Source organism: Sus scrofa, chromosome 4 (genome assembly GCF_054392235.1).
Source record: "Sus scrofa isolate SSC_HxYL_T2T_F1_AM1 chromosome 4, Sscrofa_HxYL_maternal_Yorkshire_Landrace_v2.0, whole genome shotgun sequence".
NCBI classification, from domain to species: Eukaryota; Metazoa; Chordata; class Mammalia; order Artiodactyla; family Suidae; genus Sus; species Sus scrofa.
The window spans coordinates 102076826-102093385 of NC_139386.1; the positions used below are offsets into that span (position 1 = coordinate 102076826).

Below are 16560 nucleotides of genomic sequence, written 5' to 3' on the forward strand. Positions count from 1 at the left end.
TGGAAAGATCTTTCCTCTTTTTCTGGTCTTTCTGGCACTTAACCCTTCCACTGCTGGGTATCATGTTCATTGCTCTGTGAGGCTAAAAGCTAGCAGAGACTTTTACTTTGTTTTTGTATCAATTTCAGTATCTATGCCCTGCACACAGAAGATATTCAATAAATGTTTGACTTTAACTTCTGTTAATTCTAACTCTGGAGTTTCACTTTCTACTTCTCTGGATTCTTTCCTTGTTAAAGAAAAAAATTTTTGGAGTTCCCCTTGTGGCAAAGTGGGTTAAGGACCTGGTGGTGGTGTCTCTGTAGTAGCTTGGTTCCCAGCTTCAGTTTGATCGCTGCCTGGCACAGTGGGTTAAGGATCTGGCATTGCCACAGTTGTGGCACAGGTTTCGGCTCTGGCCTGGGAACTTACACATGCCTTGAGTGCAGCCAAAAAAAAAAAAAAAAAGGAAAAAGAAAGAAACATTTCCCTCTATTAGCATAGTAATATTTACCAGATTCCAAATATTCAGTGCTGATGGCTGAGTGAGAGACCCAGAGCAACATCTCTTCCTGAACTGCCAAATAAAATGTCCAGCTACTCCTTGCTCTTATTCTCCAATCAAGGAGCAAAAGCACACAGAGATTATAAAAACAAAAACAGGAAGGTCTATAAAAATAATTTAAAATATCCAACCTAAAAGAAGTGCTGGGCTTTTCAGTGCAGATTCAGCCTCTGCACTGAGCAGAGTAGGTTTTCCTTTTTTTTTTTCCAGCTGTGCCTGTGGCATATGGAAGTTCCCAGGACAGAGACTGAATCCAAACTGCAGCTGCAACCTATGCCACAGCTGTGGCAATGCTAGATCTTTAACCCACTGCACCAGGCTGGGGGATTGAACTCACACTGCTGCAGAGACAATGCTGGATCCTTAACTCTCTGCACCACAGCTGGAACTCTCAGAGTAGATATTCTTAAGAGTACGCAGGCCATAGTATATGAGATTCCTCTGCAGAAGCAAAGAACATGCAAGACTACACTTATTCTCAGGAGTATGGGCAGAGGAAGGGCTATAACACCCAGAGTACATGGTATTGGGCTGCATTCATTAGAGGTAATATGTACCTTTCAGTTCAGATTCCAGAGAGAAGTTTCCTAAGTTATTCGAAAAATGAAAAGCCATATACACGTTGCTGGGGGTAAGGGAACAGTGCTAAGATCTGTCCCAAGGGCTCTGCCAGGCTCTATCTGCATAAGGCTGAGGTCCGAGAGAAGTCCTGTGAGTCTTAACATGGAGTTTGTGCGAGCTGGCATAACCAACCCTGAGAGCTCAGGGAGAAGAAGGGATTTTCAAAGGAGCCACTGGAAACAGAGCTCTGGGCCAGGGGGCCTCCTGGCTTCTCCTTTTCCCACCCCTCCCCATCTCCTGCCCTTTCTAGTTGCTCAAGAGAACTGGTGAGATGTTCCCGCCCATCTTCAGACTGAACATTCGAACTCCAATGTCCCTTCTTCACCTCTTCCCACACAACCCAAAGGATTTGTAGTCTAGGAAACCAAAGGATAGTTTCATCAATAAATCAATTTATTTAAAAGAATATGTTACAATTAATTACACTAAGTGACATTACCAAACAAGTTTAGAGTGGTTAGCTCTAGAACAAGGAATGAAAGAATCACTGTTAGCCATTGTGTGTCTGTGTATTTTCTCTTCACATTTCTTAAATCACAAATAAAAAATACAAGATACTGCAGTGAAAATACAATTAGAGTTTCTCTCAAATAAATTAAAAGTGTGCATGGCCTGGGGAAAACTGAAGCCCAGCTCACCAGCTTAAAAAGGGGGCATGATATAAAATTGGTGTCCAGGTTTAGCGGTTGGCTAAGTGCCTCCACCCCATATCACTCCCCTCTTGACTCTGTTCTTCCCCAGAGCCCTGAGCCTCTCCCACAGCCTCCATTACTGCTGAGCAGTGAGCTGACGCTGCCCGTCTCAGTGAGACCTGGGGGAAGAGGAAGGTCGGAGGAGGAATCGGAAGATGGGGAGCTTCTTTAGAAGCACACCCGCCGCCTCTGCTCTCTTGAGTATTCAGCCACATCACCCTCCCTCCAAAAGGAAGCTAACATGACACAGGGAACCTGGGAGGAACCTAGTGGTATGCTAGAGTCCAACACACCAAATGGTTTCTACTGCTAAATCAGTTTAGCCAGAGAACAGAGGAGAGAAGGGAGGGCACAGCTGTCCCTCTAGGTCTGGAGATTTCAGATCACCCAGGATGCAGTCCTCTTTAAGAAAACTGCTTTCCAGAGCCAGGCCCTAAGTTGGCAAATTTTGAAATGAGAGAGAGGCGTCACCTCCTATTAAGAGCCCTATACCACTGCTCCAAGCATTGGATTTGGAGCTACAAGAGGGGAGAACCCAAAGCTACTGGCCCGGGTAACTAAAGGATGAAACTAGATGGGCCAGGCATGGGGATGTTGAACATTTATCTAACTCCTCCCCGAGAGCTGTCCAGGCCTAGGAGCTGCCCTGAACACTCATCTGTACTGAGCTTAGGCCCAGAGCACAGGAGGGCAGAAAAAAAGAGAGTAGAATAAAAACAGGAAGAGCAGAAAACCCAAAGCATGGCCCAAGGAACCCTTCTGCAGGGATTAGTTTCTGAGGGCCTGCATTTTCTCCTGATCCATAAAAACTATGAGCTTTGATCAAAGAGGATAGAAACTCTTTGTTGGGGAAGGGAGAACAACAGGAGTTCAGGGACATCCTGCTGGCTCTGCTGGGGCGAAGCAGGGGGAAGGGAGAGCCTCTCCATCTCCTAGAGACAAACTGCAGAAGAAGACTGAGTAGAAACCTCCCTGGGCAGAACCCAGGACCGAGAAAGGTGGGAAGGATTCGAGAAAGGAAGTACAAAGCAAGAGGGAAAGGGTATCACACTAACATTGCTTCATGCAAAGAAGAGCTTGACCCTATGGCGCTCCACCACCACGGCGACCTCTGCCTCCATGGCAGGACACCTGCTGTGGGTGAGAGAGAAGGCAGCGCCCCTTCACGTGCCCCACCCATCCCCTTCAAGCTGTAGCCGGGGGCTTTGTGAGTTGTATAACCTGAAGCAGGGGCTGTTCCTAAACAGATTCTACTAAGAGGCTAACTACCTCTGGGGCCTTCCCCCAGTCTCCAAGCATCGAGTGAGTGCCAGGTCAGATGGGGAACGGAGCAGCGTCTATCCACACTAAGGGCCTCCCCGATGCCCTCATCTGGAGGTCAGCATTTGGGCTTTCCATGGACTCCCGGGTTTGTTCATTCCTCTCCCACTCTGAGGGATCAGGGGACAAACTGCTGCTATTTTTAACATTCGAACAAAGCCAGTGCCAAAGCCCTCTTCAGCATCTTGGAGGGGGCAATCAAATACCTTCTTTCCAGGGTCCTATGGCTCATTATTAAATTCATTTAAGCCAGATGATGTTAATTCTGTGCCAAAGCCTCCAAGTCAGGGATCACTCTCTGCAACTTTAAAATTCAGCTTTCTTACATCCTGTGCTCTGTGATTCCACCTGGCTTTGGAGAAGGGGAGGGAAGCTAGGATGTCCTATATGATCCCACACTCCCCAGGGGAAAGTGGCTGCCAGGATAACAGAGTGAGAAAGAAAAGTGGCCTGCAAAAACAAGTTACAAAAACCAGAAACTTCAAACCACCCCAACACTGCTCAGTGGAGTTGAATACAACCAACTACGGTTGTCTCCCAGTTAGACAAAGCAAAAATGCCATCCTACGGAGGTTTTTGTTTAGAAGGTAGAGACGGAAAAAAGAAAAGAAGGCTCAAAAATGTGTTTCAGGTGCATCCGAGCCAGACCTGGAACTCCCAATGCGCTATCTTTGGAGCCTGGGGGTTGAGAATGTTGCCCTACTCTAGGCAGCCCTGGCCCAGACCCTGGGATGTAGCATTTAGGTCTCAAAAAGTCTAACTGCAAGGTCAGACGAGGAGCTTTTTGAGGGACAAAAAGGTTTTCCTTCAGTCTCCTTTTAATTAAAAGTTAAGATCCAACCCAAATCAACCATACTCCTACTGCTCCTTCCTGAGTCCTGAGCTGGCTCAGATGGGCTATGGTTTGCTTGGCACAGACCATGGACCCAATCCAAGTTTCCCCAAGGCCTTGAGGATACTGTCAGATCCCTCTCCGACACAGCTGTTTAAGGAAGTCGAGGAGAATGCAATAGTTATGGGTGGTTACTGGTCAGGAATGGAGTGGGGAAAAGCTTACGCACATAGGGCCTTTCTGCCTCCCTTCCCCCGACCTAAATCCAATCTTTGTGCCTAAAGGTATCAGCTTTAACTCTGGTCCCGAGTACTGTCCCTGCTTTAGAAACAGCAGGGGAATGGGAAATCACAGTCACGAAGTACTTCAGGTTCCTGTGGCATCAACATCATCCTGAGGGCACCCCGCCCCACTTCATTCTAGGCCAACCGCAGGAAAGCATACAGGCGACCCTGGAGAAGCAGGAAGATGTATAATGTGGCTAAAAGCCATGAGTGGAAGAGAGAGATGAACCAGGAAAGTTGTCTTGGAATCAAGAGGCCACACCAAATCATTAGACTCTCCCTACAGATCTGCAGCCTTGCTGCCCTTGAGAAACACACCTTTCTCCTCCCCAGCAGCCTCTCGGAAGATAAAGAAACTATGCTCCTCAGACTCTATGGCAACCCATGATCCACAATCGTCACTCAATACAAAAAAGGGGGAGAAACCCAAGCAGGTTGTAAACTTTGAGTCCTTCATGAGGAGAGGTATTTTCCCTGTAAAGTTTTTTTTTTTTTCTTTTTAAAGTTTGTTTCAAAATAAAGAGAGCAAGAGAGAAGTCATGAATTCTAGTGAAAGGTGTGTAAAAACACAAGCTAAAAAAGGTACTGCCATCAATATGAAATTTAAAAAGAAATATATATATGTATATACGTGCAGCTAATTTGTGTATATATAATTTTTACATACATACATATATATGTCTGAACAGTGCAAATGGATGGAGTTCATAGTTCCAGTTTTAAAAATATAGTACAAGGAGAGTCTGTTGGTATGAGGCCCAGGTAAAAGGACAAAGATACCTTTGGCGAGTTGGTTGGGCTTATTTCTTTTCCTGTCTTAACTCAGTTGACTCCTGGTGCTGACCAATCTGCTGTTCTCTACCAGCTCAATTCCAGAGATAGGAAATTCAGAGGGATTATTAATAATATTTAGTTTAGGGCTTTTGAATATAATGACTTTTTTCCGTTTTCTCTTCCTTTGTGTTAATGGTTACTCTGTCTGACATGGGAGACGAAAGGGATAAGAGGATGAGGGTGAAAAGAAGGGAAGGGGGTAACGAAAGGCTAGGTGGCCACATCCCTCTGCTGTGACCTCGCCATCTGGAAAATGTTCTGAAAGGAAAAAAAGAAAAGAGTTACTACTGGGAAGCCTTAGGTGTCCACGTCTCCTGCCATCTAGAGACAAACCCTCACACATGTATGACTGGATGACTCGAACTGACTGGCCTCTTCCCCTGATATAACTTCCCATCGAGGTTCACAGCCTCTTAGAGCTGGAAGGAACCTAGGATGTTAATTATCTGGTTCAGCCTTCCCGTCTTATGATGAGAAAAGATGAGAAAACTGAGATCCAGAGAGGCTGATTTGCCCAAAATCAGAGAAAAAAAGATAGGAGAGAATCCAGATCTGTCTCCCAGAGCCCAGTGTACTTTCTACCATACCAAGAATATAATGTTTCATGTTTCTGACTTTACCTTCTAAACCTCAGAAACATTTTCTTTGAGGGTAGGTAGCAAATTATTCAGAATCTTCTAAATTCTGTTCTAGCACTGGCAGATACAGACAGCAGGAAAGCAGCAGCAAAAACCATCTCACACACACACATTCTTGGTTAGCCTAGACAGACTCTTTCATGATTCATCCAGTCAGAAAAGCTGAAACTAAAGCTGCCTTTTCTGGGTCAGGAACAACATGGAGCGTGATTTGCTAAAAAAAAAAAAAAAAAAAGGCAGAGGAGTCATGAGACTCTCATGAGTCCATAAAGTCATGAGAGAAGAAATAGCTTGTAGCCAATGGCCACCCTCTCAACAAGAAGCACAGCTTTTCTGCACAGTCCATTCAGCGTCCAAGGCTAATAATAACCAATAACCTCTCTAGAAGAGTATCCTGGCTCATATGGGATAACCACTCTCTAACTAACATTCCTAGAAAGATGGAGATGAGGGCCCCAGGTATTTGACCATAGGACTATACATTTCAAACAGACAAAAATTTTAAAGATAAAAAAAATCAATTCAAGATTGTCTAGAATTACCTCTTTTCTCCACTTGAGCTCGCAGAACACCCTCTCGAAGCATTCATGCATGTAATTGAACTGAAAAAAAAAAAAAAAATAGAAGCAAAAAACAGAGCAACACTCACTGACTTCTCAAGGCCAGGCACCACAGAACCATGCTTTGAACTCCTGCCCAGAGTCACCTTCCAAACTTCCTTATCCTAGAGAAAAACCCTAACAAGCCCCATAAAAACCCAGGCCTGGCTCATCTGTTATTCTCTGGCTCCTTCTAGTGGTAATCGTGAGTCAAGTGGGATGTAAAACTGTAATCCTACTTAGGGCTAAAAGAAAGACAGAAAGAACTAGGGCTCTAGGATTCAAAGAGGTTCACGTCTTAAAACAACTGCTAGCCCTATAGCTCTCTCCATTATGCATTTAGCTTCGGGAGAACTTTAAGCCCAATCTACTTTCCCCAAGCATGCTTCCTCATCTACCACTCACATATGGTGTGAAGATTTTAACCCATCGAGGCTTCTTCTCTCCTCTTGCATATTCAAAACAGAAGGCCATTCCTTCTTCATCTGTATCCCATCGTTGCATCTCATCCCATTCAAATGCTATTACCTGATTCTAAACAACCAAGAACAAGGGTATACATTTTAGAATGCTGCAGTTCCTGTTGTGGCGCAGCAGAAACAAATCCGACTAGGAACCATGAGGTTTCGGGTTCGATCCCTGGCCTTGCTCAGTGGGTTAAGGACCCGGCGTTGCTGTGAGCTGTGGTGTAGGTCAAAGATGCAGTTCGGATCTGGCGTTGTGGTTGTGGTATAGGTTGGCAGCTATAGCTCTGGTTCAACCCCTAGCCTGGGAACCCCCATATGCTATGGGCGCGGCCCTAAAAAAACAAAAGAAAAAAAAATTTTTTTTTAGAATGCTGGGGAGCTTAGGTAAGATGGTTCTGAACCAGGCAGCAGAAAAGAAATGAGTGGAGATGTTTACATCATTTCAGGGAAAAGACCAACAAGGATAAAAGTCAGTGTAAGCAGCCAGTGAAGGTGAGGAGCAATGTGGACCCAGTGCCCATTTATCTAGCCCAGTTAAACACTTTTGATTTCATTTCCCCCCAGGTGGGATCTGAAACATAGCAAGTGAGTATCAAAGTATTCCCAGTGTGCTGGCCACAGCCACCTGACAGGCCAGCTATACACTAAATGAACTCTCACCTCCAGCTGTCCTTCTTCAGTGCAGGCATGCAGTTTAAAGTGCGTGATGCTGATGGCTGTGATAACATGCCCCTTCCTCCTGGAGTCACATGCACAGTGGGGGAAGATGATTTCATTGTAGCCCTCACAAGTCCTTAGCATATTGAGGTACTAGAAAAAAAAAGGAAAGGGAAACCGTTTTACTATGGAACTAAACCATCATCAAGAGCTGCTGAGATGGGCAGAAGAAAGATCCAAGAGAATCCTCTCCCTCAGCAACCTGAAGACCTTGCCTCTGGTCTCATATCCATCGCTAAGCTGGGACAAGACTCCTTAATGATCCTTTATCCTACTTCTAAATTCCACCTCCATACTTCCAACCATGCCCTCTTTTTCTGCTTAAAACATATAAACAAAGCCAGAAGAGACACTGCAACCAAGACTCCTAGGATGAGAGGGAACTCAAAATGCTATTTAGTTTAGACCTCGATGTTCATGTACCTAAGGGATGGGATCCAAATCTATCCTTCTAATAAAGGAAAGGATTAGAAGCTACAATTTCTAGGCCACTGATCCTTTCTCTATTACCAACTAGTCCCCATTCAGCCCTACGGTCCTCCGGGTCTCCAATATATGTCTCCTTAAAAAGCATATGGACCAAAATCAAGTGACATATATGACGCTCTCACAGCTACAAAGCTACAAGACTAATCCAGACAGTTCTCTCAACTATTGGCTCTAACTCAGCTTTGTCCCTTCTCCTCTATAGTTAAGGCTGACCTCACTATTTTGAGTTGAGGGGGGAGAGAATAGGAGAAGATGAGCAGGAAAGAGACTAGAAGAGAAATTGGGAAAAGATGATAATGAAAAAGGAAGATGCATGGACTGTGACCTGGTTTCCTCTCAGGGATTGCCTGGGAAACAAGCAAATATTCCTGTGCCCGTGTGACACCCCCATTTGCATGTCCTTCAGGAAGAACAGGGCACAGTGGTGATGCATGCAGAGAGTTATAGAGAGGGCAAAGGTGTAGCACTCAAGCTGATCTCATCTAGATGGGTATGAAGGTTAGAACACACTGGAGAGTTGCCTTCTCCCTCACCAAGAGAAAAGAAGTACAAGAATCACTAGCACAAAAAGGACCCTAGGCAACCTATGGCTCTGGTACCAAGAAATGGCACTTAAGACTGTTGCTACTGCCACCAGGACTGTCTGAGAAGCATCAAGGGCCCAGGAGGAAAAAAATCATACCACATGCTCCCCTCCCTATTTTATATTTATTTCTCTTAGGTAAAATGATAGCAACTGGAGTTCCCATTATGGCCCAGTGGGTTAAGGACCCAACATTGTCTCTATGAGTATGGGGGATGGATCCCTGGCCTTGCTCAGTGGGATAGGGATCCAACGTTGTTGCTGCTGCAGCACAAGTTGCAAATGCGGCTCAGATCTGGCGTTGCTATGGCTGTGGTGTGGGCCTGCAGCTGTAGCTCCAATTCTACTCCTAGCCCGAGAACTTCCATATGCTGCAGGTACAGGTGTAAAAAAAGAAAAGAAAAAGAAAAAAAACAACAAGGTGTTCCTATCCTGGTGCAGAGGAAATGAATCTGAGTAGGATCCATGAGGATAGGGGTTTGATCCCTGGCCTCACTCTGTGGGTTGGGGATCTGGCATTGCTGTGAGTTGTGGTGTAAGTCGCAGACATGGCTCGGACCCCGCATTGCTGTGGCTGTGGAGTAGGCTGGCAGCTGCAGCTCCAATTCGACCCCTAACCGGGGAACCGCCATATGCCATGGTGCAGCCCTAAAAAAAAAAAAAAAAAAGGAAAAAACAGGAGTTTCCATCATGGCACAGTAGAAACGAATCCAACTAGCAACCATGAGGGTGCAGGTTTGATCCCTGGCCTCGATCAGTGGGTTAAGGATCTGGCATTGCGGTGAGGTGTGGTGTAGGTCGCAGACCTGGCTCGGACCTGGCGTTGCTGTGGCTCTGGCGTAGGCTGGCAGCTACAGCTCCAATTCAACCCCTGGCCTAGGAACCTCCATATGCCACGGGTGCGGCCCTAAAAGGACAAAAATACAGGAAAAAAAAAAAAAAAAAGCAACTTTAAAGATGAAACCTTATAAAAGGGTGGCAAGAACACAGGGCTAGGGCCAATTCAGAAGTACCATGATACTTCATTTGCATCGGTTTCCTTCTCTCTGTCTCCCTCCTTCTATTACCCCATCCATCCCCCTTTATCATCATCCTTCCTGAATCAGTGATTAACATGGATACTGTTTAGCCCTCCTACTGGCACAACGAACAAAAATATGGTAAATATGACAGTGGATGATACAGCAGAGAACTCTTCTAGGGTTATAACAAGCAGCCAAGATTGGGACAGGAAACAACACAGAGGGCTGATCAAGAGCCTGGGCCCAGACTGCCCTGGGCTTGAATCCTGGCCCCATCACTTCCTAACTGTGTAACCTTGGGCAAGTGACTTGAACTCAAGCCAATTACTAAATCCCTTAGTTTCTTCTTCCATAAAAAGGGAAATAATAACACCTATACCATAGTTATTTGTGAGCTCTAAAAGTATCTAGTGCAGTACTTAGTACCTAATACATGTATTCAATACATAATAGCTTTAAAAAATAATTTTAAAGGTTCTATTAAGGTAAAGTGTCACTGGAGAAACTTATGGTTTTCAGAAATTCTCAGGTCAGGTTGGATTTCTCAGCTTTAAATGGGCAGTCTCTCTACTCCTGGATTTGCAGAAGTGTAGAGAAGAAATATTTAAAATTTCACATAGATCCAAAATCTCCAAAGGAAAATGAATTTTTGTTTTCAAACATATTTACACAAAGGTATAGCTATATATTTCAAACACAAAATTATCCTATTCTCCTTTCATGTTAATTTTTTTCTTTTTTTGCTTTTTAGTGCTGCATCTGCGGCATATGAAGTTCCCAGGCTAGGGGTCCAATCAGAGTCACAGCTGCCGGCCTACGCCACAGCCACAGCAACGCCAGATCCGAGCCACATCTTCAACCTACACCACAGCTCATGGCAACGCCAGATCCTTAACCCACTGAGCGAGGCCAGGGATTAAACCTGCGTTCTCATGGACACTAGTTGGGTTTGTTTCTGCTGTGCCACGAAGGGAATTCCCTCATATTAAATTTTGAGTAGTTAAATACATATCCTAAATTACCTTCCTGGATTTGCATACCACTTAGATGATGGCCCACATTAGGCAAGAGAAGAGAACAGGTATGGCACAGGACATTTTATAAAGTTCAATGTTTGGCAAGATAGGTAAATACTACAATATTACAGTTATCAAAGCAGAGAAAAAGTACTCAACAGAGCAGAACACTTTAGGTGAGGGGGTTGAGGTCCATTCTGGAGAACTTTCTGTTCTCCAAAACAACCTGCCAAGGGGCAAACCAGATTTAAAATTGAAATAAAGGCTTGAGAGGAACCTTCAGAGCCAACTCTCCCAAAGTCTAAGACTCACTAGGGTGCTTCTGCAAAAGTCTTTACAAGAAGCCTACCCCTAGAGATTCTGGCTTAGTAAATGTGAGCCGGGGTCCAAAAATCTGTATTTTAAGCAGTCTTCACAAGTGACTCCCAGGTAAATGAGGTGGGGACTAGACTTACATCATTAAAAATTATGTTGACACTGGAGTTCCCACTGTGGCTCAGCAGGTTAAGAACCCGACTAGTATCCATGGGGTTCCCGTCGTGGCGCAGCAGAAATTAATTCGACTAGGAATCGGGAGGTTTCAGGTTCGATCCCTGGCCTCGCTCAGTGGGTTAAGGATCCATTGTTGCCATGAGCTGTGGTTGTAGACTGCAGATGCGGCTCGGATCTGGCGTTGCTGTGGCTATGGTGTAGCCCAGTGGCTACAGCTCCCATTAGATCCCTAGCCTGGGAACCTCCATATGCCACAAGAGCGGCCCTAAAAAGACAAAAAAAAAACAAACAAGTTTTCTGTTCACTATGTTGTATCTGACCATCCAAATTTGAGATTCAACCTAACTTTGTAATTAAGTAGAAAACAAAAACATTTTGATCATCCTGGGTATTACGAACTATGGCAAAGGTATGAACTGTCTTCTTTGGAAAGCAAGGGAACTTACACAAAGCTTATTTATCCGTCAAGAACTTTGAAGTATTTTGTCAAGAGTCTACTTGATAAGCTAGCAATCTGAACATGTCCAATTCACAGAAAAGAATCTAAAAGTGAGAAGTTTGTGAACTGCTGATGGTCACACAGTGATTTGGCAACTAATCATAGTGATGTGGCCCAATCTTAGGCCTATCAACCATGCTAAGCTATAATACACAATGGTATCAAGACCTACAGGCTCAGAAGGGTCCATATGAAGTGGAAGTTTCAATGTACTAACAGTGATCATTGGCTAATACCTGAATAAAACCCAAACTGAGGGTGGAGGGGGAGGTATCTTTTTAAATCAGACTGCAGTATTATGGAGCTGGTACTCACTTGTATATTAGCACTAAGTTTTTAAGACAACAGAATTCCATAAATGTTTAAGCATATTTTATACTGAACTCAGATGAACCCATGTGGAAAAATCAACATACCAACTTCACTCAAGTTCTCAACTGTGTATTACAAGATACAACCTACACAACCCAAACCTATTTATTTCTCTAGCACTTTGCACTGCGCCTGGGCTAATGTGGTGCTCAACAAATATTTTTTGTTAAATGAATATATGGAAGAGAGTGTTTGGAATGCTATACATGCAAAGAAACATGTATTCCATATTCAGGAGCCCTTATGAGGTTACCTTAATTCTGCTGGCTTTGACAAAGGGAAAGGAACTTCTTCTGACAAAGGGAAGGAACTATTGCAGAGCCTGATAGCCCTTTTCACCAAAAAAGATGCAGATGTGTTGGTCAAAATCATTCATTAATACAGAAAAGATGATATCGTTATCTTAGAGAAGAGATGGGAAGTTGAGTTTTTTTAAATAATGATTTTTATTTTTTCCACTATAGCTGATTTACAGTGTTCTGTCAATTTTCTACCGTACAGCAAGATGACCCAGTTACACATACATGTATACATTCTTTTTTCTCAGGGAAGTTGAGTTTTAAAACTTTGTCTCCCACACAGCAAAATTCCCTTAACCAAAATTCTCCCAGGACTTAATTCAAAAGATTTTTGTGTGTTCTATTTCAACCTTTAGGTATATACAACATTGGTGGATGCTTCCCTTTTTGTCCTATGAGTGATAAAATAACTATCCCAACTAAATATAAGACTATGGGCTAATAAAAAGTTCAATGGCTAACTTGTTTCTTATGCATTCTTATTCCAATACAATTAATTTAGAAGGATCAACAGTCCCTCATAAAAACTGCACAGAAAGTACAAATGAAATTCAAGTGACCTATCACAACTATTACCAATGTGATTACTGCTTTGTATGAAATCATGAAAAACTGTAACTAGAAAATTTTCAACTATATGAATTTTCCAAGAAAGTTTTAAAGTGATATGAGTGGAAGTTTTTTTAAGTGTTTTTTCTGGAGTTCCCGTCATGGCTCAATGGTTAATGAACCCAACTAGCATCCATGAGGACGCAGGTTCAATTGCTGGCCTCGCTCAGTGGATTAAGGATCCAGTGTTGCTGTGAGCTGTGGTGTAGGTCGCAGACATGGCTCAGTTATGGCATTGCTGTGGCTGGGGTATAGGCCAGAAGCTACATCTCCAATTCGACCCTTAGCTTGGGAACCTTCATATGCCACAGAGTGGCCATAAAAAGACAAAAATAAGACAAATATTTAAAAAGTGTTTTTTCTTTTATTTTTGACAATTTTTGTCCCTCTTTTTATGGCAAATACAAACCCAAAACTAATTTTAAAATATTCAAGGATTATCGTAGGTAGCCCTATTCAACAGAAATCTGTGATGATGAAAATGTTTCATGTAGGGGCTGTCCAATACAGTAGCTATTAGCCGCATGTGCTATTCAACACTTGAAATGTGCTAGTCCATCTGAGGAATTGAATTTTAAATTTTATTTAAGTTAAATGAATTTAAAATTACATTTAAATAGCCACCTGAGGCTAGTAGCTATGGAATCAAAGAGCACAGCTCTAGGACATCATATTAACCAAAAGCACTACTGAGCATAAATATTTAAGCAACAGAAGAAATGGAAGCTATGAAAACAAATGATCTTGCAGTTGCTAAATCACAACTAAAATAATTTCTAATGTTAAACATCTAAATATTAATCATTTGTGTTTCTGCTGTGGGTCAAGGATCTGGTGTAGTCTCTGTGGTGGCAAGGGTTTGATCCCTGGCCTGGTGCAGTGGGTTAAAGATCCAATGTTGGGAGTTCCCATCGTGGCTCAGTGGAAACAAATCTGACTAGTATCCATGAGGATGTGGGTTTGATCCCTGGCCTCACTTAGTGCGTTAGGCATCCGGCGCTGCCATGAGGTGTGATATGGGTAGCAGATGAGGCTTGGATCCCACCTTGCTGTGGCTGTGGTAGGCTGGCAGCTGTAACTCTGATTCAATTCCTAGCCTGGAAACTTCCATATGCTGCGGGTATGGCCCTAAAAAAATTAAAAAACAGGAGTTCCTGTCGTGGCGCAGTGGTTAACGAATCAGACTAGGAACCATGAGGTTGTGGGTTCAATCCCTGGCCTTGCTCAGTGGGTTAAGGATCTGGCGTTGCTGTGAATTGTGGTGTAGGCTGCAGACGCAGCTCGGATCCCACATTGCTGTGGCTCTGGCGTAGGCTAGTGGCTACAGCTCCGATTCGACCCCTAGCCTGGGAACCTCCATATGCCGCGGGAGCGGCCCAAGAAATAGCAAAAAAGACAAAAAAAAAAAAAAAAAATTAAAAAACAAAAACAAAAAACAGGAGTTCCCGTCGTGGCGCAGTGGTTAACGAATCCGACTAGGAACCATAAGGTTGCGGGTTCGGTCCCTGCCCTTGCTCAGTGGGTTAACGATCCGGCGTTGCCGTGAGCTGTGGTGTAGGCTGCAAACGCAGCTCGGATCCCGAGTTGCCGTGGCTCTGGCGTAGGCCGGTGGCTACAGCTCCGATTAGACCCCTAGCCTGGGAACCTCCATATGCTGCGGGAGCGGCCCAAAGAAATAACAAAAAGACAAAAAAAAAAAAAGAATATATATATATATATATATATATATATATATAAATTCTTACAAAATCTTACTTTTATCATATTAAATGTTTTGCACATCTCTTATTTTAGGACTTTTTTTAATCAAAAAAGAATATTGTTTGTAGAAAGAACTTACATCAATCCTTCTCAAACTCTTCCAAAAGACTGAGAACACTCCCAAACACATGCTAAGATGCCACCATCAGTTCAATACCAAAACCAAAGACACCACACAAAAAAGAAAATGAGTGGCCAATATCTTTGATGAATACAGGTGCAAAGATTCACAACAAAATATTAGCAAACCAAATCCATAAAAAAAGATCATACACCACAACTAAGTGGGATTCATCCCAAGTTCACAAGGATGGTTGTACATATCTAAATTAATCAATGGGATAAACACCATATCAACAAAAGACAAGACAAAAAAACCCACATGATCATCTTAATAGATGTAGAAAAAAGCATTTGATAAAATTGAACATTGATTCATGATAAAAATCCTTTCCAAAGTGTATACAGAGGGAACATATCTAAACATAATAAAATCTATTTATGACAAACTCACAGTCAATAGAATACTCAACAGTGAAAACCAAAAGCATTTCCCCTAAAATCTGGAAGACAGACACTGCTTGGATCCTACTGGCTATGGCATACTGACTAGTATCCTTGAGCATGCAGGTTCAATCCCTGGCCCTGCTCAGTGGATTAAGGATCTGGCGTTGCCATGAGCTGTGGTGTAGGCCGAAGACATGGCTTGGATCTGGTATTGCTGTGGCATAGGCCAGCAGCTACAGCTCTGATTTGACCCTTAGCCTGGGAACTTCCATATGCTCCATGTGCAGCCCCAAAAAGCAAAATAAACAATTTAATTAATTAATTAATTATAAAAATAAAAATACAATAACTCTTATAATTGTACTCCTCAAAATATAGTACTTAGGAACATGGAGTTCCCTTGTGGCTCAGCAGGTTAAGGATCCAGTGTTGTCACTGCTGTGGCTCTGGTTACAGCTGTGGTGTGGGTTCAATCCCTGGCCCATGAACTTCCACATGCCACTGGCACAGGCCAAAAAAACCCACTTAGGAATAAACTTTCAAGGAGGTGAAAAACATATGTTGAGATCTATAAAACATTAATAAAGGAAACTGAAGATGATTAAAAGAAATGGAAAAACATCCCATGCTCTTGGAATGGAAGACTTCATACTGTTAAAATAGCCATACTACCCAAAGCAATCCACAGATTTAATGTAATCCCTATCAAATTACCCAAAACATTTTTCATAGAACTAGAACAAATAATCCTAAAATTTACATGGAACCATAAAACATCCAGAATTGCCTCAGCAATCCTGAGGAAAAGGAACAAAGCAGAAGGCATAACCTTCCCAGACTTCAGACAATACTACAAGGCAACCATAATCAAAACAGTGTGGTATTGGCACAAAAACAGATATATGGATCAATGGAACAGAACAGAGAGCCAAGAAATACACATACACCAACGGTCAATTAGTCTTCAACAAAGGAGGTAAAAATAAACAATGGAAGAAAGATAACCCATTCAGCAAGTGGTGCTGGGAAAGGTGGACAGCTGTATGTAAGTCAATCAAGTAAAAACATTCCCTTACCCCCCACACTCAAAAATAAACTCAAAATGGCTGAAGACTTAAGTATAAGACATGACGCCATAAAACTAGAAGAGAACATAGGCAAATCATTCTCAGACATAAATCTCACTATGTTTTCCTAGGTCAGTCTCCCAAGGCAATAGAAATAAAAGCAAGAATAAATGAATGGGACCTAATCAAATTTATAAGCTTTTGAATAGCAAAGGAAACCACAAACAAAATGAACAGACAACCTACAGACTGGGAGAAAATATTTGTAAATTGCTACTGACAAGGGATTAATTTCC

The 16560-nt window shown here is 43.0% G+C and overlaps 1 protein-coding gene across 2 annotated transcripts in view; it reads right to left on the minus strand.

Annotated features, from left to right (window-relative positions):
* Positions 1-1537: 1537 nt before the first annotated feature.
* The window catches only part of SNX27 (sorting nexin 27), an 87156-nt gene continuing 72133 nt past the window's right edge, over positions 1538-16560 (minus strand). For both annotated transcript variants that reach the window (XM_021089855.2, XM_003125761.7), the window contains 4 exons: positions 7492-7641; positions 6770-6898; positions 6308-6367; positions 1538-5385 (listed from right to left, as the gene is read on the minus strand). In XM_021089855.2, coding sequence (XP_020945514.1) covers positions 5338-5385; positions 6308-6367; positions 6770-6898; positions 7492-7641 — 387 coding nt within the window. In that variant the 3' untranslated portion in view covers positions 1538-5337. The remainder of the gene's footprint in view (positions 5386-6307; positions 6368-6769; positions 6899-7491; positions 7642-16560) is intronic.